Here is a 27,873-nt window from a genome sequence, read left to right as displayed (position 1 = left end):
TCCAGTAACATGAATTTTCTTTTTATTTTAGCTCAGAAATAATCTTTCCACGCTGTTTCTAAATGGTCATTATAAGAAAGTTTGTGTTTTGGAAAGGTAACTCTCCTGTATTAGGTATCAACACGTGCTGAAAGTTCGGAGTTGAGTCATCCACAACTGTGGATCACATCCTGATCAATTTTTCAAGGAAGATGGGACCTAGTGAGGGCATGCTGAGGTAGAATGGCATACATGGCGTTAGGATATTGACTGGGAAAGAAGCACATCTTTGTTCTTTCCATATCCTATAGCCCATCGTTATCTCTGCACCCTCCTGCTGGTTTTCTACAAACACTACTCCTGTTCACAAAGCAAATTAGGCTTTCAAGTAGATTTTCAACTTTTTGGGGGATTGGGGTTAAGCAATATAGAAGGTGAAGTAATGAAAACCCTAGACACTGATGCCTATTTACTTATTGCAGAAAGAAAAGAAATGAACTCAAGATTGCTCTGATGTGGTCTTAGCTATAGCTCAAAAGGTTGAAAAGATTCTCCCTTGATTGCTGCACAACGCTTTGTTGATGAACTCCTTCGGTGCTGGAGTTTCAGCTCATTAGTTATATCACCTCTTTTACTGTAGTCTGTCAGGACAGCTTGAAAGGGTATCGATTAAGGGCTTAACTCACTTTTTATCATTGCTAATTTTTTTTTTTTTTTTTGGCCAGGTGCTAGATTTCAAGACATTGGTTTTGGGGCAGCCTCTAAAAAATGGAGGGATGATTAGAACTTCAGTGAGCTGTTCACTGCAAGTTCTATCAGATATTAAAATTGGTATTCATGAAGAATTTGAAAAGGAAAACTTTCCAGTTTTATGAGATATTTGTTAAGAATTCAGACATTATCTTCATAATGAGTACATGCTGCTTTTCATCTTCCCTTACTTGCACTGTTACTTGTCAAAATTTTGAAGGGGGTTCTGAACAGTAAACCACAGTGGTTTTGCTGCAGCATGGGCTCTGAGGGAGGCATTGCATTTCTGAGATATTAAAAGCACACCTTTGAAAATTGGAGATGAAGAAATAACCAGGGTCAAAGGTCCTGATGTACTAATTAAATATAATGAAGTTTATACAAGCATCAGCACAACGACTTTTGCTTTTTTTAATAGAGTTTACGTGTTTATAGAGTATTCATGGTAGTAAGAGGCTAAATTTTTCTTGTTATTGCATGCTTATTTTTTCTTCCTGAAGCTAAACAGGTATTTGTAATTGCATTTTATCGTCTCAAATTACATAATATTTTACTCAACCTAGGAAGCATGCTAAAGCCAGGCTTTTTAGGAATAAAAACCAACACTAATTAACTTTGTAAGGAATGAGATCGATATTGTTCTTTTCCAGTTTCTCATGGAGAAATTGAATTGAGAAACTGGAAAAGAACAATGTCAGATGTTTAATGTGACAGTTTTCATAGTCACTCAAGTGCGTAAGCATCTATCCCAATTGCTTCCACAAACATAGTCTTGTATGCTGCCACTGTTACTGGTTTGTTGCATACAGTTTACAAAGGAGGTTGTTTGAATTCTCAATCATTTTGTGGTCAGAATCCTACTGCGGGCAAAAGAAAACACAGTTTCTGTGCAAAACCAAGAACTTTTGTTAGTCTATTTGAAGTCCTAGTGGTCTAAATTATTATTATTAGTCCAGTTACAATGATACTTATCATTCAAATTATAGACAGTTAACTTTAATATACGCAAACTTTCTATTATCTGCCCCTTTCTTAGGTGTTATGTTACTTTTCCGCTCTCTCACTGCTCAATAGCTTCATTCTGGAGGGAGATGAAAATACCTCAGTCACGAGCATTTGAATCCTTTGCCAGAAATGGGATGTTGATGATTTCTTCCTCCTCGCCCTTCGGTACAGTCGGGGTCATCTTTATATGCTTGGTTAACGTCCTACACCTTGTTCTTTCTTTGTAGGACTGCTTAGGTCCAATTTACAACATATAGTGTCTTTTACATATGTTGGATACTTGTTCTTTGTTCTCTTTATTAACCCTAAACCAAATTTTACCCAGCTTCCAGGGGTGCATTCACTCCTAATGTGGTGGTTTTATAGCTCTTGGTCCTTCAGTATCATCCCATGCCTGTACTTTTAAGGCCCCTACTGTCATCAGATGCCTGTACTTCTCTATGCTGCATTTTATCTGCAGTCATAGACAGTTCATTCTGCCTAGAATAGCTGCATGCATTGCTATTTATTAGTTTCGCACTCTTGTCTGTGTACATATAAAACAATAGCTACTTCCCCGTACCAGAAGCACAGAAACAATCGCACCTTTCTGAGAACAGCTGTTAGAAGCAAAGCAAACAAACAAGCAAAGCAAAGCACCCCTCGTCGCCTTGGCCAAGGCAAGTCCTGGCAAAGCCTGAGAACACCTGAGGTCTGCGCTGCAGCTTAGCACAAAGCCTCTGGCCTGTTCTGAGCAATGGTAACACTGTATTTATCAGGCTACTAGGCTACAGAACAAAGAAAAAGCCTGAGTTAGTTACAGTTTTATTCTCCACAAGCATATCACAAACTAACCTTTCTCTTTTCTCTTTCACTGCAGTAAGCTGAAACACTTAGCTTTTTGCAAACTTGACCTTGTTACACCAACAATCCTTCTTCCCCAGGCTTGTACCTCCATCTGCTACACTTCTTTCATTTATGCCCTCTGCCTGTGCTAATTTTCTTTAACTATGGATGAGTCCTGAAAGGTACCAAACAGTGAGATATCTGAATGCTGGCAGATGATAGTTGATCCCTCTTAACAATGAATAATGGTGATGAAATGTATGTCTATGTACCTTCCCTGCATTCTTAAATGTTGCGTTTCGGGCAGAGACAACAGAGCTGTGTCTGGTGCAGATGTTGAGCACTGAGCACGTAACGAGAAAAGTCTGGACTCCAAATAATTTGCAATAAGCATTTGTAATTCCAAGTATTAAGTGTAAAAGTGCTTGTTCCCCCTGTGATTTTCAGCACCCATTTTTCCTCTTCTTCCTTGATTGCTAATTAAATCACATACAGAAATGCTTTCCTGATGAATCTCACTCAATCTATGGGCAGTTTCTCATACGTACTTCACTACCAAAACATGTAATTTGATCACTGTATGCCTGTGTAATATAATTCATCTTTTCAGGATCTTAAGAGTCTCCCTCTGTGTCAAAAGGCTAAATATCCCAGAAGGCTGTTAAGTGGACGTGTCCCTCAGGCCTTAAGAAATAAATGGAATGCTGATTTGGTACAGATTTGAGCACAATTTAAATAACCACATATCCGATTTCATAAATGGTATGTTGTCTAAAGCTTCTCTTTATTGACTTTCATGTTTGGGAATGTTATTGTGAGGTTTTGTAATCTTACCAAAAAAAAAAAAATTAAGAGGAAGAGAGAAGGGAGAAAAAAATAATTCTTGCTATACCTTTGAAACATTTTCCTTTTTTCAGGTATTATAGGCTTTCATGCATTTGTCCAAGCTCTTGAGGATTTTGTATGATAGATTAGAATGGGTCAGTGATTCTGAGAAATAAGATTTGAGGGAATAATGAGAATGTACGTGTGAACAGGGTAGGGGACAAAAGCCAGCTGTTATTACATTGCCATGCCTGTACACTGACGACAATGCCTGTGATTACAGTAATGGACCCAAATGAATAATAAGCCTTTTTTTTGAGGAAGTTAGACTGTCAGCCTGTCCCTAAAATATTCTTCTGTCTGTCTTATTGACAGTTATTGAGTTAGCTGTAGCTCTTGAGAATCACCAGGTGCTATTTTTATGCTCTTACTTTGCAAGCAGAGATGTCACACCAGCTGGCTTTTCCCCCTGTTTGTAGCTCCTGTGCTTTGCCAAAGGTCAGTATGTGAAGATTTCAGCTTAACTTTGGAGTCTAATGTCTGGTGCTGTACTAAGGTAAATTATCCATTTAAGCACTGTCTGAAACGAGTTGTCTTTTATTCACAATGATCTGATTTGAGTCATAGTATATAATAAACAATGAATGCAAAAGAGAGGTTGCAGTTCAGTCAGAAATTATTATTTGCAAAATTACTGCTAGCCTCTCATTAGCACTTACAAGTGGCAGCTCTTAAAGGATTTAGGAAATTGCTTAATGAAGATTCATTTATTAAAATGTATGGCTGGCCAATATACTGGTCATTACATTGATCTTAGAATTGGATCAGAGTGTGAGCAACCTTTGTGTAATTGAGGAATGAAAAGGAGAAGAGCTAACTACTTTGAGCAACTTTGGAGCAATTATTTTTTGGATTTGTCTACTTTTTGTATTAAGAGGTAGCTCATTCTTTCTTTCAGTCTTCTTTAAAAGCTTTCCTTTCTTCTTTAAAGAAAATATACTTTCTTGTTTGAGATTTTTAAAAGCAGAATTTTGTATAATAGTGCAGTATGCTATTCCATAATTCAGCATTACGTTTTCATCGCTTATTGTAGAGCCCACTGTAATTTCATCTACACAGACGCATATAGTCTGCTCCAAGCTTTGTGGTTTTGACAGACAAATTATATAGGTATGTCAAAAGTATAAATACAGTGGAGAAACAGAATGTCTAAAATACATTTTATTCATAGACATGGACCATTGTGTCACCTAGTCAGGGAAGATAAATGTCTCTTTGAAATTAAGCAATTTATAAGTATAAATTAAGGTTCTGTTGTGCCCCACCCCATTTCTAATTCTTATCTGTTTCCTTACCAAAAAGCATCTAATTAGTAAGAGATAAATATGTACACATGTTTAGGAATGACATCTTTTTTTCTTTCTGCTACAGTCATTCTTGGTGTGCTGTCACCTTCTTTCACACCCTTTCTCCTCCTGGTAAAGACAGAGCAATACATGCTCAGTTTCGATGGAGCAACTTAAAAATATGTAACCCAGGTCTTGTAAGCAAAGGAACCCGGGGTCTCCTGTGTGACCCATGAAGGCCTTGGTACCCTCCTGATGCACTGCTGGAGCTCCAGCCTTATGGCTTCTTTTTTACGGTAGTGGCTTCTGCATTGTAGAGTTTGTATTGTGCATGGAAGAATCAATCTTTCTTGCACAATACCCGGGGGTGAGAGAATGTGCTTGTGTGGCAAACAGTGCTACATATGCCAGATTATAGCCACAATTCCAGCGCTGAAAGATTTTATGTGATCTGTCTGTAGTGATTTACTGGGTTTATATCTGGCTAAAATACTACTGGCAAAGTAGTGACTAAAAGCAGTGGGTCTGTGTTTAGCTGTCAAAGTCTGGAACACGACTTCAGAGGGATGGACATACATATTGACTTGAAGAATAACAAGCTTTGGATTTATTCTGATGGCAAAAAAATACTAAACAAATATGGTAATGTGGATTAAAAGTAGGGAGTGGTTTTGTGGGGTTTTTTTTTGTTGTTTTGGGTTTTTAAAAAAATCATTTAAATGGAATGATGTAAGGCCAAGGTAGAGCATGTTTTGCATTTCGGATTTTCAGGATTTCTTCTCTTCCTGAGTTTTACTTCAGTTTTATGCAGAAGTTCAGTATTGTTGTTCAGGGGCTTTGGACGTATCTTCCTAGGATCAGAAAATTGGATTTTACCTGAATTTCCATTCTGGTGAACTTAAATTAAAGACAAACAAACCAACCCACAAATAAAACAAAGAAACTAAAAGCCACCCCCAGAAAACCACATCTTCAATGCTTTGTTTTTGTGGATGGGAAAACAGCCATTGATTGCTTTACTCAAGTTTTAAGCTAGCTGGGATAACACAAATCATTACACTTAAAATAAAAGTTGCAATAAGTGAACCTTTTGCCTTTGGTGGGGGCATCTCAGTGGGAACCTTTGTCAGATGTTAACATGCACTGAGGAGACATTGACTGTTTTAACTTTCCATTTCTGAAGTGAATTATCTGGTCCTCTCACCTCTGTAAATCAATCAAGTTTTCAGCTTTTTTTGCAAACATGCACACTTACAGCACTGGTGGAAGTTAAGGCAGCACATTGTACAGTCTGTGGGCTTCCGAGCTGCAAAAGAGACTCATTAGAGAGAAAATCTACCTTACGCTTTCTTGTCGAGCGACAAGTGTCACAGGCATTTTAGTTGGACTCTTCTAATTTGACGGCATTCCTTTGTTTGAAGAAAGCTGAAGCTGGGAGGCGAATGCACGTTATCCCTGTCTGGATGGTGCGACATTCTGACCATAGGAGAATAACAGTCTGGAGGTGATAATCAGCCATCATTAACAGCAGAATTTGACCTTTTTATTTTTATTTTATTATTTTTAGTGATCTGAGCATTATGAAATTTAAAGCAAAATAACACTCACAAATTACCTTTCACCTGGAAAGAGATCCTTTTAAAAGAGAAAAAGAAAAGTCTATTTGCATGTTTGCGCTGAGGTACAAGTTCTCTGCCAACTATGATTGAAAATATGTCTAAAATCAATTTGCTTTTCAATGTTTTTAAGTCATTGAAACTATCAGAAAACCAAATTAATTATTTTTTCTCAAATGAATTATCAAGAGTATCCTCAAAATAGTTAAGAAGTCAAAGTCCATACAATAATATAATTATTTTGAATGAACAAGACAGTAAAAATCTCAAAGCTGTCTGGAAATTAGCTGGATCCATTCTGGTACCTGTTTTTGGACTTAACCACAGTATCACTAAATATTTCCAGTAATTGCCTCAGAACAAGCAAATTGCAAGCAAATTAAAAAAGATAGTTTCTTTTTTTTCCTGTTTGATCTCTTGGAGGGATTAGTTTTGGTTTTTAAAGGCTTTAAAATGGCTGAGCAAGTGGTTAATCCATGTGCTGCTTGTGGTGAGATGAACAAGAACATGGCATAAAAAAAAAATGCTGCTGTGTGAGCTAACGCAGTTTTCAAGAGTCGATTGAGTAACTCATACCCAGCAGCGGGACTCCCCGGTGGGTTCATCTGTGCCCTGGTGGGGAATAAGTCCTGTGCCACCGCACTCATACCTGGGAGGCAGCAAGGACTCTTGGCTGGCCTGTTGCAAAGGGAAGGTGAAGTGCAAGGTTTTAGTAGAAAGTTTTGCCCAGGCTGGTGTTTAAAATGAAGCAGAATGTTTGGGTACCTATGCAATAGTTCAATCTAAAGATTTAGTCTGTTAAGGTAATTTTGCTCTTACCACTTTCAGTGTTGCTGTGTTTTAATATTTCAGTTGCTTATTTGAGAGTATTTATGGCTGGAGCTGTAGCAGTGTACTTGTAAGAGATGTAAGCTCGGACAAAATCAAACCCTTACAGGCATGTGTTAGTTTGCAGTAGAATGCCTTTTGGCTGATTTGGATTTGCATCGATCTGCCTGTGGTTTTGTTTCATTACCTCTAGGCTGATGTTAGAAATGTAGGCTTTTCTGTTTGATCTGCCATTAGGCTTTTACCTCAGTGTCCTATTGATACATGCCACTCGCTTCTCCTCTGGCCTCCTTCTAAATACAACTCCCTGCCTGCCTGGCTTTGGAACTTGAAAAATTAAATGAAAAAAATGTGGAGTGGGCCTAGAGCTGAACAGACCTCTGGTGCTCTGTTTGAGTTTCTAAAATGAGTAACAATAAAATATTTCAGCATTCACTTAATATGATGAAGCTTCATGAAACTTCTGTGCTAGCATTCCTGAAGAAGCTCTCTAATGCTGCTTTATAGCTGGGCTTTGGTTAAACAGAGTCTTCTGGAAAAATATTATGGTTGTTTTCTGTAGAATGTTATTTCTTCTGATATTTCGATACAAGTTGCGTCAATGTTAAATTGCGAGATTGATGTAGGAAGATCACTGAATACTTCTCTACTAATGTTTCCTTTGTGAAGGGAAACTTAAAATTTTAAATAATGTCTGATTTTCCTCTGAGGAGGTCTAGTTTTGGCAGCAATAGCTTGTTGGGACTCGAGATTTAGCCCTGGTTTTGTGTGTTTTCAAACTGGTCACTGTTACCATGTCTTAGATTATGAAGCTGAATTTTATTGTGGCTTTTATCATTCACTTCACCCAACAGTTATTTGGAGGGAGGTAGGGCTGGGGGAGAAGTACTTCAGGGAGCTTTGGATCAAGTCTGCCATATGTAGGTGATGCAGCTGTCAGCAGTATGGTGGTACTACCTTGAAGCGTTTTAAAAGTCTGAGCAGATTGTAAGATTGACTTAAATGCTAAAAGGAAGACCCATACTTCTAATATGAATCTGCATTATATTGCAGAGCTGGTAAGTTGTCGGATGTGATGGATTTCAGGCTCCATGCTCGGAGCTCCTCCCAAAGCTTAGACTATTCTTAAGGAACAAGTGGCAAACGCTGGAAGGAGCACTGCTGTCTGTGAACTTCAGAACAAGAAAAAAAACACATATAAAAGTGGTAGCAGATAATAGTAATGACTCAATCTTAAACCTCATGAACCTGTAGGGCTTTTAAGCAGGAACTTTGCTTGTCAAGGCAGTCCTTTATTAGCCATGGGTTTCTCCACTCTAATTTGAAGATTTCCATTAATGAACTGGTCTGTTGCTCACAGATGGAATATCTGGCAGAATGCATCTTCTTCAGTCACCAGTTTTTCAGTCTTGTTAGAGCAGATAAGATCATTATTATTCTCTCACTTACTCACAGAGGTTTAGTATTAGATGATGTTGCTAATGGCTTTTTTTTTTAATCCATATGGTTCCATTGAAACAGACGGCATCAGCACTCACTTCAGTGAATATCTGCTAGTATTGTCCAAACTAGTCAGAAAACAGTTTTTATTCAGTCACTTTCTCTTTGGTTTTTGGTGTATTTTCTGGTGTTGATATCATTTTAAGTGATGCTATATGTGCTTGTATTTATTTACATTCTTATAAAATGCACATGCATAATTCCCTATTCGGGCAATCTCTGGTCATTTATTGGAATGTAGTATTTTTGGGGGGGTATATTTTGAGAGAGAAGAGCTTTTTCTCTGAGGACCCATGCTAGATGAACATAAAATGTAATTATGACTTGGCTAACAGTGTCCCTTCTGTCCAGGACTCTTGATTTCATTTTTGGATTCTGCCATTGACTTAGCCTAACCTTCAATAATGAGAATCAAGAGGGCATAGCCATTTGTGCTTTTGTTTGTTGATTTGTAAACTGTTTTAATAATTGTCTTTTCTGTTCTGTTATTCTGAAACTGAACTCATCTTTCTAAAGCCCATTCAAGTAAAGAATGATATATACGTGCAAAGTACTATTATGCTATAGGCTGTTTTTCAAATTTCTAACATCTATTGTTAGTCTGTGGCAGTTATTGTACATTTGTATTGCTGGGAGAAGGAGATTTACTGAAATGCAAAACCCATGGGATGCAAAAATGCTTAATGTCTACCTAGCAAGTGTAAGAGTACATCACTTGTAAGGAACTTTGCAGAGTTACGCGATAGGGCAATGCGTTTGTGGAGTGACAGGCGAATTATTGATTGTAGCTGGAGAGTCATCTTCTTGTAGTTGTTGTTTGTCTTCTGTTTCTTCTGTGAGTCCCTGGGGAGTCAGTGGGGAATTAGTCTGTAGTCTGTATCAAGCATGGATTTATAGTCTTTAACTGTGGGGGAAAAAATGGAGTGTATCTTTTGAGGCAAGGATGTAAACAATTACAGAAAGTGAATTTGTTGGCTAGGATTACAGTAAGCCAGCACAAGGGCACATAATACGAGAGGAAATTATTTCCTCCCAATGAGGGAAATTACTTCCAAAGATGCCTGACCTCTTTCATCAGAGACTCTCGTCATTAGTCATTATTTCTGTTATGAAATAAATAAGCATATCATGGTCCTGCATCTCAAAGTCAATTCTAGAGACATAGGTGAAAGGGACAAAGTGTTACTCTGGATTGCTTTTGTTTCACTGCTCGTGATGGCATTTAGTATCTTGCCACCTTGCTACACAAGCACCGGCTGAAATCTGTGTTGATTTTGATTGTGTTCGTTTGAGATGTGACAGTACATTTCTCTGGTAAATATATCCCTGTCTGTACTTCAGCTACCTACAGCAACACAGCCCAAGTCTTTTGAACTTCTGGGAAGAGTCGTCTGGTGTGCTTCAGGCTGCTGGTTCACTTCTGGTTTCCCAGTAAAATACTTTGAAACCAAAGCAATGCTGCCAGCCTTCTTTCAAGCAATGAGCCTGCCTCAACAATTTAATACTATTCCACTGGATCTCAGACAAGCATTGGTTTTCTTGGAGGGGGGGATGGTTGGTTTTTGTGAGAAATTTTTGTTTGTTTGTTTTCAACACGGAAGAATGAGATCTCAGTCACTTTAGTTTGTGTTTTGTGCAAAGGTCTGAATCCAGTGTTCTGGAAGTGAAGTTTCATGTCATTGTGGCTTTGATTTCCCCCTTACAAATACCATGTTTATGTGTTATCTTTGCTATGTATCTCAAAATGTTTAAATGTCTTACACACTACAGGTAGTATTTCTACTGTTGAATCGACTACAACCAGTTCTGCAGCCATTCCTCCCCTTCCCGCCACCCCTCCTGCATTCATCCATCTTCTGCATAAAGTGATTTTTAAAGTATGGGCAACTAGCTATAACAGTAGCTACAGAGATTTTTGATTCCTCAACACCATGTAAAACTGCCAGAAGACTGTAGAATTCACTCCATTGAAGGCGGTTGCTAAAGTTCATGATGTGTCTTGATTTTTGGCTACTAACAAAAATACATTTCAAAGTCTGTTGAAATGGAAGCTGTTTAACGATAAGCATTTACCTTCCTCTAGTTCTTCACCAAGAACTAATATGATTTTAAAGAAAGTAGGATTCTTTTAAAAGTGATGATTAGTCTCTGGTGTAAAGAAGAGTCTTGAAAGTGTTTAATTAGGCAACAACAAAAAGCACGAAATGAGCAAAGCTGATTCTGTAGATATCTGATGATCGTACTGAGATATAATTGAAGTAGAGAAGCCTGTTGCTTCTAATAGTTTAAGTGCCTTGCACACCCACTGCATGCACTGAGTACAATAAAATGTTCTATCACACATTCTCTTCGTCTTCCAATATGTGATCCATACTCCTGCAATAATAGCAGGGATAATTAATTCTGGCTTAAGTGTTTGGAAAATTGTTGAGTGCTGCAATTACAGGCTTTCCAAATGGCAGTATTTAGTAGCAAGAAGGTATGCTCTACAATCTCCCCCTCCCATATCTGAGTGCACTGAAAAACTTCAATTCAGCAACATAAGGAAAAAGCCGCTGCAGGAGTGCATCTTAATGTAGTGTTAATTGGGTAAAGGAAGAACATAGCTCGGGAACACAGAGGGTGCATTTGGAACAGGACAAATAATTTGAAATACGGGTTTGATGAATTCCCTCCGTCTCTGTGCTGCGGTTGCTGCAGCACTTCTGTTTATATTGATCTGAACGGCATGGAAATTTTCTTTCATCTGTCATTTACATTCATTTTACCTCTTGCAATTGCCTTTGCCGGCTTACATGCTTGTTTTCTAGTGAATCTATTAATAATATTTCCAGTACATCAAAAGAATTTCTTTTGTGCAAAGATAGAATATAATATGCCTAAGGTATAGGAGGGTTCCTAGCTTCAGTTTTACCTACTAAAAGTTATTAATGAGTTCTGTGAAGTAAAAAAAAAATAAAAAGGGTAATGCTAATTGCATGCTATAGATTTTCCTCCATTGCTTACTCATTTAGTTGGTGACTTGCAGAACAGAATATTTACACTGTAGCTTTCTTCTGATTGCAATATGCCTCCTGAATTGACAAAAATAGGACCAAAGGTCAAATTAATTAAAAACAGTAGGAGAAAGAATATAATTAATGCTGCAAGTTTGTATTTACACATTTTGCCTGGAAAATGTGTGAAGTGCATTTTGTTTTGTGCAAGGCACAGACACTGACAATGAAAATAAGAAAACACTAAGGCATATGTTAAAGAGTAGAATTAAATTGAATTCTTTAGTCAGGAAAATTTATGCTTAACAATGGTTTCAGGGTGAGCAACTGGGGCAGGTACCATGGGTATTCTATAGAGTAATTGATACAGGAATACAAGTCTACGTGCATGTACATGTAGCTGTGTGGAAGATACCCATGCCCATAGTGTCTCCCTGTTGCCCACATGCCTTGTGCCAGCTTTGCTGACACCAATGTTGCTACCCTTCCACACACACATTTTTCCTGTGGGTATATATCAGAGGTCCTTCCTCATTCTCAGGTATCTACAGCAATTTGCCTTCTCCTGAGCAGTAATAATATGGTGTAGACCCAAAACCCTGCATTTGTTTTTGTGCAACTGCATGTTTCAAGGGATTTCTGCATTGTCAGGCTTTTCTGGATCAACCAGACCAAGCAGTGGCTTTTCCTGATCATCTCCTTGGTGTCAGAGTTGCAAAAGTATTGCAGATTTATAGGTTGCGAGTTCAGTGTGACATGTATGGAGAATATTTACCTCTGGTTTAACTGAGCTTTACATGAAATTTGAATAATCCTGAAGTAAAGACGGTAGCAGTGTTAATCTTCTGGTGAGGAAACAGAGGTAGCCACTGAATGCACTCAGGGAGTTGCAGAAGTGGCATTCATTGTGCCTTTGGCCTTCTCTCCCCAGCCCCTTTTGTTTCTCAGCTTTTTGGGGCACTTTTACTTGGGCATCTTTCCAAAGATGCAGGGACTTGGACTCCAGGTTATGGTCTTTATGAGTATGCAATATAATGTTATTTTTGGTTTTATACAGTAAGTGGCTGGGACTAAGTTGCTCTTAAGCAAAACATTGGTATGCTCAGTGGTGCTGAGAGAGGCACTTGGTGGTCTGTGCGAGCTATGCAGCCGGCAGTCCCATGAGGAAGAGCTGGACTTCATGGCTCACTGGAAGTGCTCAGTCCTCACTTTTGCTGACTTCTCTACTATTTTCCCTTGGTGCTGTATATATTTTTGCATTAGTACCTTTCTCTTGACTTCTTGAGTTACTAAGTAAACAACTTCACTTCTGTCTCGGTTTCTACTTACTGTGCATGGCTTGAGTTCACCTGTTTTCTCACTTGCCTCAGTAACTGCTTGTCAGGAAAGCAACCCAAGGTCACAGGTCTGTGCTTTATAAAGCCAGGTCCCTGGTGACAGATGCCTGAAGCTCACAAAACTGGACCTTGACTTACAGCTCCCCTCCACAGCTTCACTCTCATTGTGAGTTCGGAGCACAAATCCCATGGTGGTAGGTCGTGGCTGGATTGGCGTCGAGGGCAGCTGCAGTCACAGGGTCTGATTGCAGGCACATCGCCTGCTCTCGGCTGCACATAGCAGCTCTCAGCTTTCTTTGGGAGCAAGCAACTTTCCTCATGCTTCGGCTGGAGTCCCTCAGTTCCCCTTGCCCAGAACTGCATTATTTCTGTATGCAAACTAACATATGCTGCATTGCTTCAGTAATTTGTATTGTATATTTTGCTCCGTGAAGAAAGAGGAGTAAGTAATCTTAATAGTCCCAAAGAATGGCTGCACTGAATATGAAAATGAGCTAGAAAGATTTAAGGAACAAGGGAAGGCTAATGGCTTTGTATTTTATACTTTACTGAAATTACACAAGTGGTGAATTCTGACAGACAGTTATATATTCTGATTATCTGAAAGGACAATTGTAGAGACATTGCTCTGTAGGAGCGAAGGATGGTATCAATGATACCATGCAGCACTTCAATTTGTAAAATTTTTCCCATTTACAAATACATTTTTCAGACATCCATTTAAGAATGCATTAGTAGCATGTAGCTCAACTCACTTTAGTAATTTTGAATATTTCATGTATTCTACTGTAAATAACAGCTAAAAACTTACTCGTTATCATCCTGCTAGTATACATTGTGAAACTAGTGATGCAAATGGGACATTTCTGACTTTAATCAAATAAAACGTAATACTTTTTCTTAAAACAGCTTGGGGAGAAAAATGGATATTTCAGATATTTTAAATAAAAACAAAGTATTGCAACAGTGTTCACAGTGGCATTTATCATGTAGCACCTTTCCTATTTACAATAACAGAAGATTGAAACAAAGCAAAGTGTGCCACTCAAAAATTCCTTTATTTCAGTAGATGGAATAACTTCTTATATTGAGAATAAAACTTTTATCTGACAGTTGGAAAGGCAATTTCAGGATACATGTTTTGACCCTGGAAGCTTTCCTGGATTCTTCTCAGTGGTACCTCTTCAGGTGAAAGTTTTCTTGATCCAGGGAAGATTGTCCTGCACCACTGAAGTCCACTAGAGTGTAATGGTGATAAAAGTCTCAACACTGAAATGCTGGAATTTTACTTGTACCAAGCAAATACAGCATGAACTGCATCACTGCTTGTAAATTTTGGCCTACAGCTTTACATTATATAGGCCAGTGTGTTTCCTTTCTATTCTCTTGCCTTTTCCTTAACCATTTCACCTAAAAGTGGACTAATTGTAGTTGCTATGAGAATGTACTTTAGATAGATGACCTTGGATGGCAAACACACTGTACATTTAAAATTAAGAATGGGTAATCTGGGTGGGTAAGGGAAATTTGCTAAAGGCCAAAAAGATAAATGGTGCAAGCAAATACTGATACAGGGAGCAGAAAAGAGAATGCTTTCACTGCACTCTTAAGTAAGTCTTGAGTTTCCCAAGAGCTCATTTTGGGTAAAAGGGTAACTTATTGTCTATTCTTTCTCATCTCCAGGAAGAGCAAGCTCCTTTTTCTGACAGCGCCATAAAATATATTAGTTTTATCCTTCCATTTTAACTATCATTGGTTCCTATTCTACCTAATCAAACACTTGACATCAAACATTAGATTAGCTTCTGTAACAAATACTGTTATAACAAAGGTGTGCTATCATAACAAATGTAGTGGGATAGTGACATGCCAAAGACCTGCTTTTCTACTCAAATTAAAAGGTCTTTTGCTTTTAATTTAATTTATTTTTAAAATGTTTGTGTTGACTCTTCTTAGGGAGATATTGCAGAAAATCTGCTGCTTTATTATGTCAGGGTGTAGCCAGGGCTGGCTGCTCTCTGGGGGCCAAGAGCAACGGGTGGTCCCCTTGGCTTTTGAGGGCCACTGTGCATGACATCAAAATTGGTGGAAATATAGTCTAGAAACCTTTGGATCCAAAATTATGGGACCTTTTTCTAGAAGAAAGTGAGGAGGTCAGTCTTTTTCTTTATTCAACTCACCCTCTTCAGATTCTAAGATTATACTGCAGACTTGCTCTGTGCCCTAATTTTGTACCTTTTTTTTTTTTTACCATAACAAGATGAGTTCACCTTCAATAGCCACATATATGACTATCAAATGTAAGGTTATTCCAGATCTGTATTACGCATTAACTGCTTGATAATCGTCCCACTCAGATATCCTATCCACACCTGCAAGAAAAATTTCTGTGGAGCCAAGATTTATTTTATAGAGTGAAATAAAACTACAGTGATACACAGCTACTTGTGCTAGAATATTTAAGAATAATCCTTGAGCATGTCTTACTAAAAGTACATGTCTATGTTTTTCTTCTAACTTCAGAACACTTTCAACCCAAAGAACCAAAATTAGATAAAAGTCCCTTTTTCTGGGAAATACTGATAAGAGTAACTCCATTTATTGGTTAGAAATGATGAAGGCACATTTTCAAGCCTCTTCAAGTGAATACTTGTATGGCTTGTGAAGTTATACGCATGTGTATTGCTTCAGAAAAATTTGACCTTTAAATGAAAAACTGAATAGAAAAAAAATAGCAAATGGAAATTGAATTGCGATCTTGAGATTTCTTCCAGGTCTCTATAGCTCTGATAACCTCATCATGCTTGAACTTAATGGTTAGCTTTGACTGGTGTGATGCAAAACTAGGGGCTGGAGGTCAGTGAGTAATTCACTGGAACAACATTTATTATTCCATAAATCTATACCTTACTCATGAAGAAGGATGAAATCTGTTTATCTGAGCCACAACCGAAATGTATAAATTAACGGAATTAAATTAGAGTTTGAGTGCTATGTACATATATGAAAATATAAATTCTGCTCTATTTCAGTACTAACCCAAAGAAAATAATAAGTAAGCAATAGTCTTGCTTTTAAAAGAAATATTCACAACTGTAATAACACCCAATCAATATTTCTGCTAAAAGGGATCTGTGTTGTTGGGCCAGCAGTCAGAAGTGATATGAAATATTAAGAAAATGTTTCTGTATTATTGTTTATGATTATGTTCTTTTAACTAAAATGGCTTTGCCTATCAGAAACCAAGCATTCAAGATAATAACATTGAAGGTGATAATCTGGAAAGTGAAGAGAAACTTAAAAAAAAAAACCTGGAATGGAGACTTTCCTATTTCTCAACCTTATCAACAGCTCAGCCATAGTGCAGCTTTCATGTGTAATTTTTATTTAATCACATGTCAAACTGAAGACTTCCATGAATTAAATTTTAAAAAGCATGCTTTCAGCTATCATTTTGACATCTAGTTAGCATACAATAACTGCCTTTCAAAAGCTAAATAAAATGTTTGACATGCTTTAAATGTTATTTTCATTTTTATTTGCTTTTTTATTTCAGTTCTTTGTTGTCATTTCAAGAAGCTCAGAAAATACAATTTAATTGTTAAATGTTGCTGGGAAATGTCATATGAGAGATACTATTTGGTACAGTGAGGGTTAGAGTCTGAAAATAAATACCCATTGAGGTTGTTATTCAGAAATTTGTGAACTTCCAGGTTTATAAAGATTTTGTTCATTGATGATTTGTCTGATGAGTTTGTTCCATGACCTCTGTGCTGCAAGAGGAAGGTGGGAGTATCGGCTTAGCTTCTAGTTATTTCAGTGGAAAATGGCATCAGTGAAAAATGTGCTCCTTAAATCAGGTGGTGTTAAAAAAATTTCAATTGCTTACCCACATGAAAAAGGGTTTCGTAGAATTATTCTTTTGCAATAGCCAGTAGCTAAATATATGACAATCTTGCTTATCAGTTCAGTGCAGTTTTGTATGCCTGCAAGAAATGCCTGTAGGGGCATGTAAGTATGATTTTAAAAAAGCACCCTGAGTAAGTGAGTGTGGTAGTGTTACGAGATTGTTTCTCATCACTTGAGCCCACCCTGTGTGTGAGTGATTCCAACTACAAGATCTGACAATTTAAAGTAATTTCCATGTGAGCAGGTAAAGGGGCACTGTCTGTTCCAGTGATTTGCTGTGGAGATAGTAATTCTTTCATTGAAAAACTACAAATCTGACTAGGATAGTCATCCATATTGAATTTGCATGTGTCTGGGCAGTCAACCAAGCCTTTACTTGCCTTTTTGAAACTAATAGATCATGCTTCCTGCATCTAACTAAATTAAGAAAGTGCGAGGAGTTACTTAAATCAACTGTAAGTGAAAGTCTAAAACTATTTAAATATCTCATACTACTGTGGAAGTTAGATTGTTAATCACAGGGAAAAAAAAAAAAAAATAGAAGTATTTATCAAAGCCTTCTCTATTTTAGAAGGAAGCCAGATGCTGTATTTTCCATTATTAATTACTGGGAACATAAGATACCAGTTATTAATGTTAATGATATTAAATCAGGAGGACTAGGTAAATTTATAACAGGAATGTCAAATGGAATATATTGGATTTCTGAAGTTTTGAATAGCTGAAAATGTAATGTTTTGCCAGTATTTAAAAGAGTAAATATGGTAAACTATTCGATTTGACAAACATAGAAAATCAGAAGCTGAATAGTATGCAAACAATAAAGATAAGACAGTAGCTGATACAGCTGAACTTCTTCAATAAAAAGAAGGCCTTGTTCAACAGACTTGTTCTGTATGAGACGACAGCTAAGGCTAATAGTATTGGCAGTAATTGGAGGTGTTGCTTTTTCATGTGATATGGGGAAAAGACAGATTTTGATGTCCATTAAGCTTGGACTTCTCAAGTCAGCTGAATGTTGTCACTTGGATGCACAGTAGCACTCCCGTTTTAAACAAGCCCTTCCTTTTGCTCTTTTGGGGAAAAAGAAAAAAAAAGTAATCCTGTACAGGATCACTGCAGGCCATATTGAAGCAATTATAAAAAAACCCTGGTAAATCATGAGAGGTGATTACAATAGTGATTTGTTATTAGTGAAGTGTTTCTAGATGTGTGTAATAATGGTGACCAAGAGTGTTCAGCATTTTTATAGGTGCTCCAAGAGAAAATACAGATCATTGTTGGTAAAAATTTAGTCAATCTAATCTGAGTGAAAAATTATAATGAGCTACATGATATATGTTTTGTCCATTACAACATACTGAGGATAACAAAGTAAGATCTTAGGTTTCAAGCTCTGAGCTGCAATAAGTATGTGAAATACAGACTTATAAAACAATTGATAGAAACTGTTTGGGCCATAGTAGCTATGCTGTACACTACTAAGTTCAGGGAAAGGAAAAATGAAAAATATTAGCTTGTTTTCCTTGAGTGTCAACACAAAGGCATGTTTCCCATTGGATTTGTAGTTGGATCCTTTCAAGCTGTTTGTTTTCATGTTATTCTGAGAATTTTACATTGATGGTGGCTGGGTCCTGTGTGTTTCAATCAAAGCATATGGAACAAAATATTGTTGTATTGGAACAAAAGGTGATAGTTGAGTAAAAAAAAGATTTGAGCTGGAAGTTATAGTTTGATTAGGGATTTTCATTAACAACTGACAAGTACTGGTCATAACTGAAGATAGTTGTCTGGTTATTTAAGGCCACGATTTCAAACTTTCCTAGCATTTGGAAGACATAAGCAATTGCAAAAATGAATATTAATATCAAAATGAGATTTTAAAGTTAAAAAATATTTTGGCTGCTTCTTTATTCACTGGTTGCTAATGGAGAAAAATGTTAAAGTAGTCCTGTTTTACTTTTATGCTATCTTACAGCATCTCCTAAAGAAGGTCTGTTTTAAAACAGAATTATCATCTAAATAATATAATTAATTAAACATAAATTAGACAGTAATATTTTTTCTTTATGATCTCCTTTTAAAATGATATTAATTTGCTTCAATGAATGAAGATAATAAGGTTAATAGTCTAATGTTCCTCAGTTGATATTTGCTGCTTTTTCTATTACCTTTTTTCAGTTTTTGATTATAAATTGGCTAATCCCTGGTGTATAATTCCAGAAATCATCCTTTCAATGTATCCAAAGCTATTTACTTAGAGTCCTTTTATTATTCCCACTGCCACAGTCTAATTATTATAGTGAAAGATTGAATGCAGAATAGGGTGGGGGCTTTGATCAGTCTTCATGTAAATTTCAATAATGAGAGTAAAAGGTTTGCGGTTTTCCGAGATAATTTGATCCCTCCAGACACATGCTGCTTTTACAAAATGCAGTGGATGCTGTATGAGACCTCTCACAGAATTTACATCTGGGTTCATGACATCTCTGGAATCAAAATTCTTTTTTCATACCCATAAAGAGTAATTTAATATTGTTAAATATGTCAGAGAAACTATATACTACTGTACATTTTTCCTTAAATTTTCTCTTCATTTTCCCCTATCAGTCTAATTGTCTGTATTACTAGTTCCTACATCAGCATTTTCAGAATCCATTAAGAATACATAGCGGGTTTGCTTGCATTTCTCTCTTTTTGAAAAAATGTACTAACTGTCAGTCAAATAAATAAAACAAACCATAATCCTTGTTATTCTATTACTATCAGCGCTAACTGCCTTTGGAGATAAATAGAAAAGCAGCTGGAGTCTGAGGATATTTTGTAATCTTATAAATTGAAATTTAAATGCCTCAGGGAGGAAATTTCTGAAATAATTGTGACAGAAGATAAGTCCCAGCTTTTGGCAAAATTTTATTAGAATTACTTGTTCCAGATCATTGTCTGATGCCTGCATGAATTAAGAAAATGGCAGCACTGGCATGTAGAGAAAGAGCTGGGGTTTTTTTCAACTTGAAAAAATTCTTCTGAAAGTGCTCTGTCATCAATGTTGTCAGGTGTGGCATATGCAGGGACACTATCAAATTAAAAATCATGAGCCTTAGCTGATGCCATTTTATTAAAATTGTGGGTTTTCTTTCCTACTAATAACATCTCAATTTGTGTAACTGAATAGTTACAGTTTTTTACTGAGCATGAAAGTTAGTTAGTGAGATTTTTAATTTTGTTTTCTCACTGGGCTAGGCAGATAAAAAAAAAGACTTGCTGACTTTCTGATCTTCTTTACTGCCTTCTCCTTAAACACTTCTGCTGTATTGTGATGGCAAACCATGAAAAGAAATAGTAATTTGTTTAAACTTAGTGAAACCCAGTTGCACAAAATAGTAATCGTTGTATTCCCAGCCATTTGCAAAAGCTAAGACCCGTATCTAATGCTAAAATTTGGGCTAATAATGTTTTAAGAATACTTCATTTTTAAGATTCACTGGTAGTTTGGAGACAAGAGGACACAACCTTCTGCGAGTACCTAACAGCATATGCACAACGTGAGACAGCACAAAGGCAATGTAAACCTCACAAAATACAGTTTTTACGAACAGTTTGTGCAATGAAGATTGATTTTTTCATAGCTACTGTGACTAGCAGACTCATTTAAGACCAAATAAATAGTATATTCCATTTCCACGTGCTGTAGCTATGTGTCTCTGCAAGCTTGGCGCAGTCTTGTATGCAGGGAGTAAATCAGAAACATTGCAGGAATGTTTTCACTGGATCAACTCCACAAAACTGTAGTTATTCAGACTTTCAGATAACAGTCAACTGAGACTGCTGGTATGAATAGGGCTCTGAGAGGCAATTGAGAGTTAAGAAGTAGAACAGGCTAAAGCGTATCAGTAATTTCTGTGGATCCATCTGTTTTTTCGGAGTGTGCAGTAGCTCTACCTGTCTGTGGTGGGAAAAGGATCAAACAGCCGGTGGGAGGAGCAGGACCATTGTCCCAGCCAGCCTTCCAGAGAACCCTGGGAGCAGCTGGAGCCAGCTCACTATGGAGTTAAATAATGAGATTCTTCTGGTGACACCAAAAATGCATGGAGGGGGATGTGGGGGTGTTAGATGTGGACCTTTCACCACTTGAATTTTTTTCCAGACTTCTCCTGCATTCACAGGAGGGATGCCTTCTCCCCTTTGCAACCTATGTGATGGGAAGTCATTCTGTGTTCAGGTTTTCAGAGTTTAGCTGATGTCTTGGCTTGCTCTATTCCAATTTTTCTTAAAGATCTGCCTAATGAGGGAGAGTCTAAAATCTGCAGATTTGGTAAACAGGAAGGCAGGACTGGAAGGCAAAGTGTACTCAATGTTAAACACGTGAAATCATCTGGAAAAACAGAATAGCAGGAAGAATGAATGCAAAGTGCCACGCTTAGGCTCCAGTAATCAATGGCAATAACCAGAAAGGGGACAACTAGCAAAAGATCATTAGAAAAGGAGCTGGGTATTATGGTGGTTGGCAAGGAAAATGTGTTACACTGCCATGAAAAAGGCACAGCAGTAGTGGAGCCTGCAGGAGATGCGAAATGATCCTTCTGCTCTACTCCACGCTTTAAAGATCTCAGCTGAAGCTCTATAATGAGTTTTGAGCAGTGCACAGAGAAGCATGTGTGAGCATGTGTGCAGGGGAGAGCGGTAAGAGGTATCAGAAGAGAAACCACAGATTGAAATAATAAGGTCTGTTTATTCTGAAGTAGACTAAAGTGCCAAATGCCAGAAAGATGAGTGGGAATAACCAGACTATGATGGATGGGACTGAAGAAGTGATTTATTTTGTAACAAGAAAGAGGCAGGTTAGACATTAGAAGAAAACCTCTGCATTAGCAATGGTAAAGCACTAGAACAGATTTTCTGAGAAAGCCATGAATTTCTTACTGGTAGCTTTTAAGAAGAGTTTTTGCTCACATCTGTCAAGAATTGCATAGGTAGAGTTGATCTTGCCATTTTCTTGGCTGTACCACACTGTACAGCAGCTGTCTGTGAACATATGTAATAATGTCACAGTGATAAAAAGAGATTTTGAAAAATAGAGGAACTTAACTTTTTAGCAAAAAACATAATATAACCGATGGTGTTCAACACCACTACCTGTTGGAACCAAGTATCCAGGGATCTCTGACAACATCTGCTGTATTATAAACACAGTATATACTTTTTTTTTTTGCATAATTGCATCAAAAATCTGATCTCCAGCTTTACTAATCCTAGCAGTTCTGGAACTGGAAAGTTTTGCATTGCTTTTCAAACAGAATTTTGAGAAACATCAAGCTAAGAACATTTAAAATAGTTATTTTGTGGTTTTTTGAATCTTCATGTTTCACGTTTCCATGGATAAGATGCATGGAAATAAGACACACGGAAATAAGCAGGAGAGCTGCTTATTTTTTTGTTCATGTTTTCTTTTAATACTGGGACAGATTTACATTTCAGTTATTACACTCCTAAATCATGCAGTCACTTAGGTAATGAAAATAATGTCCTATGCCTGATGCATCAGGTGCTTCATTCACGTGGCCCTTCCTTCAAATAGCTGTGCTCTGACACTTTCCTTCCTCAGCTCTCCATTTCCCAGCTTCCAGCCTTTGACAGTTAAGATACAGGTCTGTGGCATAACAGAAATCACAGGGGTTGTAATGAGATGCCTGAAGGAGAATAGTGGAATCTACCCTTAATTGATTAGTTTAATCAATGTGCAAAATCTATTAAAATTATTTTCAGTACATAAGGCTTGATATTGTTTGTTCTTTCTCTGCCTTAGAAGAATCCAACAACATTAGAAGTGTGTTGCATTTTTTAGACCCAAAAGTGTGGAACAGCTTTTAATGGGAAAGAAAATGTTTTTTGAAAACTAGAAAACTGAGCAGTGAAATAAATTGAGCCTCAAAAAGTGATTGAAATCTCCAAGTCAATATACAAAAGGCATCCAAAGACTTGTGAAGTCTGACAGAATCTTAGTTTGAGGTGTCTTTCATTTTGCATCAGTGCTTACATTTTTAAAAAATAGAAGAAAGCAGTGCTGTCAGGTGAAGCGGGTTTGAAAGCAGGCTGCCTGTTCATGAAAGCCTGAAATTGTGCACAACTCTAGATAATGCGTCTTCAGCAGATAACTGAAATAATACATTTCCTAAATTGCTTGCATTAAGCAATTACTGATACTGTAGTGGAAACCATATAATTTTCTTCCTTCCTTGTAGCCTCAGCGCCGTGTCACGTTTCACCTACCAGATGGTTCCCAGGAAAGCTGCAGTGACAGTGGGCTTGGAGACCATGAACCCACGAGCGGTGCTAGCACATCGCACCCTCTGCCCCTCGGCTTCCCCCAGGAGGAGTACTATGAGCAAGCTTCACCCAACAGCCGGACAGAAGGAGATGGCAACTCAGATCCGGAGTCCAGTAAGTGATGAACTCTGGTCATCGTAATTGTTAAATCATTTGAGTATCAAAAGTGGGCTTCTTTTTCAGGCCATTATTAAAGCTGAATATTGATTTTAATGTGGCCAAAGTCCTATACTTCTAAAAAATGCGAAGTCTGACCACTGGAAATAAAGCACTCTTGATCTCTAAGGAGTTTATGAATGACCTAGTATTTTTATAGATCTCCTGTGCTCTACACAGAGAAGCTTTCTGATGAGGTTAACACTGTTGCCCTTACGGTCATAAATACTGTGCTTGAGGGAGTTTAAGCTTTTTAATGTGTTTCCCTATCCAATGCTGCGGCACACTGTAGTTTAACAGGAAGAACTTTTGGATGATGAGTAGGTCTGTGAAGACACTGCAGTCTCCAGAAATAAGGGTTTCTTGATTTGAGTTTTGAAGAGCAGCTATGATATGTAGTAATAATCTCAAAAGTGCTTGTCATCTTACTTTTGCCATTGTCACTGGCTTCTTATGATATTGAAAAGAGTTAGGCAAAACTAAGGTGAGCTGAGGACCACGCTACAGCTATGGATATGGGTATTGCTTTCTCTGCTGTGATGTGATAGCCAGTTAGAGACTCCACTGTACTTTAGTCGATTGTTAATTGTCCAGGGACTCTTTATCTGGATTAAATTGAACCATGCCATTGATAAAGAGACACCTGAATGTGTGGAAGCCTCTAAAGCCTTGTTAGTGGCCTAATAAGTGATTTGAAAATACATCTGTTCTGGGCAAAACTTGACCCAAAAGGTGTATTTCAGCTGCTTTAGTGTATCGTGAAGAATAAGTCCTATGCACTTGAAATAGCTCTGTGAGAAGGTAGTTACATGTCTGCACTGGCAAATACAGCATCCAGCAGAGAGCATTACCTCCAACTCTGAGCTGGCTCTGACAAATTCAGCCTAGCTCTTGGAAATCATACTGCTGCCTTTGCTGTGTGCTGCCTACGTCTGGAGTCTGAGGGGCTCATCTGCACAGATGAGGTCCGTTCTCTCTTTTTCTTCTAGTTCATAAACTATTAACTGGGGATCCTCACTTTCAGGCTTTTTAGAGTTTGTAAAGTTATATGGTTCCTGAAATAATGCCAGAATATTATTTTTTCTGAACTGATAGACAGTTGACAAGAACCATCAGAGGTTTTGGATGTTATGTTGAAAACAGTATTCATCATTTGCTTTTGTTTGCATTTATATATTTGAGGCTGTAATTTACCCTTAAGAATATTCTGTGCAGTCAGACTGAATTCTTCTTCACAGAATGAGGCTCTGAAACGCTACAAATATACCTCCAAAGAAAAAAAAAAAAAGAAGTTATGTATTGTGTTTGCTGCTTTTGCTATGCATACTCATGATCTGAACTTGCTTTCCAGCTCTCCCTTGTTGTTTGTAACTCTGATATTTATGCTTTACTGAAGTGAGCGTGATGTACATGAAATCAGTATTTGGTTCCTTTCATGCAGAGAGCGTGGGACAGGGCCTGGTGTATGAGAAGTTGTTGCAACCGGCATGTGGACCCTGTCTTGCTGTTTACAAAGAGGCTCAGGTTTTGGATTTACCAGTGCTTTTTGAACCCAGTTTTTGCAATTTCAGAAGAAATATAGATCATTACTCTTCTAGATTGGTGCCCTAAAAGTAATGCAGCTTTGACATCTGAATATTACTGTGTGGAGACTAAGCAGGTATCTGATGTCTTTTGAAGTGTGAAGTTGAAGAAAGTTTAATCACCTGTCTAATTACCTGATAGTTCAGTTCTAAACGTGAAATCACAGTTTAATTAGCATTTGTGTTATGTGAAGTTTTTTTGCCCTTTTAACTTGTATCTTACTGAAAGAGTTTAATTGACACAATATAGTGTGATGCTTACAGTGTGGAAAGTTTGCAGTCCTTTTTAGTGTTTTATGCTTAATATTAACGGCAGCATCTAGTTGCAGAAAAAAAAAGCAGATATAAATAGATATCTGTTGTGTGCTCTCGTACATCTAAATAAAGTAGAAGGGGAAGACTCACAGCATATTTTTATTCAGTATACTGCTGCAAAGGGACTTACTCTAGGTAAGAGGAACCAAAATATCTTGCGTGTTGATCTATGAAAGTGTTCAGCCTGAGGTTCATTTCATTCACTTGTGCATATGTGACACATTTAGTCAATAAATAGTGGAAACCTCTCTGAACTGATAATTTCCTTTACAAACATGCTGCTAGATTTTTGATTGTAGGTTTTGTTCATCTAATTTGGAGTGGCATGATATATTTGTAGTATTTCTATTCTTGTTTCATGGATTGAAATGTTGATGTGAAAAGAGAAAGGAATATAAGATCAGATAATCTGAGTAGAATTCATACAACAGAATAGGCATGGCCTTCATTCTGTCTCAAGATCTTTAATATCTGACCCCTCTTAATCTGAAACATTGTCTAAAACTTTAAGCCTGATTAATCACGTGATGGTGATTTAGTTCAACTTTGCCTACCAAGAAGACATAGAGTTGGGATGAAGCAAGTTCAATAGCGTGTAGAGCCTACTGAGACATTAAGTGGCCTATGAACGCTGATGACAAATGCCACATCTCACAGGGATATACTCAAAAGTGTTTTCTCCCTCTTGTTTCTCCTGAATACAGTTCTTAGGTTTTATTTGTTTCTTTAATACTGGAAATTATTGTATTTTGTGAACTTTCCATTTATTAGCAATAGTAAAACATTTATTATGAAACCCTGAAAAAGATGAGCACAACTTAAAATAAAAAAAACTAAGAAATATTGGTGAGGGGAAGCCTCACAAATTCACATCCAATGTTGGACTGACACAAGGGGGAAAGAATAACTGTAAGAATATAGTGATTTGAAAACTATGGGCAATTTATATGTATACCTTTAAAATTAATTGACTGTGCTAATTAAAATTAGAAATAGGCTATTTAAAATTATTTGTCTTCTCTTACTTTAGTTGCCTCCTCAAAAAAGCATAATGTGCAGTGTGGTAATGTGTCATAAGGAAGAGATGCCAATAAACTGTCACACTAAGTAAATAGTAATTTAAAAACGCATGTGGGTTTGTAGAGAACATTATCCTTAAGTAGCAGCAGTAATGTACATGATATACATACACTTTCTGCTCCTGAATTGCTCAAACTCATAAGGATGCTCCAGTAACTCCCTATGCTAAGGATCCAACTGAAGGGGTTGAAAGATACACGTTAACCCCAGTTATGCTTGGTTATTTAATACATGTGTACATATTAATGACAAATTTTCATGCTTCACCTGTTTTTATAGCCTTATCAAAACAATCTGGCTTTTTTTTTTTCCTCTCTAGAGAATAAAAAATATTTTTCTTATTTTTATTTGGAGAAAGTAGAATACACCCAGTTCAGCTAAGAAATTGGGCAGAGTAAAAGGAATATGATTGCAGCTTCGAGGGGGAAAAAAAAAGCCAGAAAACTCCAAAGTAATCTGCAATAATTGTAATTATTTTTTATAAACAAAATGGAAGTATAAACAAAGTTAGTTGAAAATTAAAAGACTGGTTAATGAGGCAAATCACACTGAGATTTCAGTATGTTGAATAGGAGAAAACTGTCGTCTTAAGGAGAGGGTGTCTCCTTAATGATATTTAACATGGATTTATGACTAATAAGCCAAGGAAGTTGACCTGAAAATCAGAAGATATAGTGCTAAGGAAAGGGTGGCCAAAAGACGAGTCGATATGTACTGCAGCTTCACTTCAAGCTGGTGTTGCCAGAGGTGTCTGTGGCTGCTTGTTTGTATCTCCCAATTGCACCTTCTCTTGTGGCAGCACAAGCATTTGTAGAGCTGCTTGGGTGAACAGGATAGGAGAATTCATCAAGGTCCAACCTGATCTAGGGGGCAAAAAGTCATTTTTAAACAGATCTTCCCCAACGCCATTCATTACATGAGGCATGACTTGTGGACAGTAAACAGCTGAATGAGTAGCTGGGGCAAAGCTTATACTGGCTTTAAGTGATCATCAGACTTCAAGAGAATTACTTTTAAGAAGAGTTAAGACTGTAATCTATGGTATTTAGGCACATAAGAAGGAGGTTTGCAGCAAGGATGACATCTGTTCATGATTAAAGATAGCATATAGTTCTTCCCCAAAATTAAAAGAACACTTTCACCTTGCCTTAATTTTTGATAAGGATGATGTTGATGAGAGCAAAGACAGCCTGATAAAGAATGATGATAATGGAACTAAAAGTCAGAACAGGTTCAGTGCATTCATGTGGAGGAGAGGAGATAATCTTCCTTCCAGGATATCAAAACTGATAGAGTTTTCCTTATTTTTCTATATTTCTAAGAGACAAGGCATCAAGAAAAAAGTACTCGGTCAAGCTTCACTACTGGAAAACATTTACAAAAAGAAACTAAGATATACATAAATAGAAAACAATAAATGGTAGCATAGGTTTCCCAAGAATAGTACTAGATTAGCTCTATTATCTCACTTCAATGGCATGTATTTTTAGTATTGG

General features: G+C 37.3%; 1 protein-coding gene across 1 annotated transcript in view; it reads left to right on the top strand.

Moving 5' to 3' along the window:
* Window positions 1–27,873, top strand: part of PCDH11X (protocadherin 11 X-linked) — a 326,814-nt gene that overhangs the window by 297,765 nt on the left and 1,176 nt on the right. Inside the window, exon 5 of the mRNA XM_086470673.1 lies at window positions 23,159–23,357. Coding sequence (XP_086326799.1) covers window positions 23,159–23,357 — 199 coding nt within the window. The remainder of the gene's footprint in view (window positions 1–23,158; window positions 23,358–27,873) is intronic.

The sequence above is a fragment of the Leptosomus discolor genome, chromosome 9 (assembly GCF_034619465.1).
Source record: "Leptosomus discolor isolate bLepDis1 chromosome 9, bLepDis1.hap2, whole genome shotgun sequence".
NCBI lineage: Eukaryota > Metazoa > Chordata > Aves > Leptosomiformes > Leptosomidae > Leptosomus > Leptosomus discolor.
Note: the sequence above shows the minus strand (reverse complement) of the source record. Positions and strands in the feature narration are given on the sequence as shown.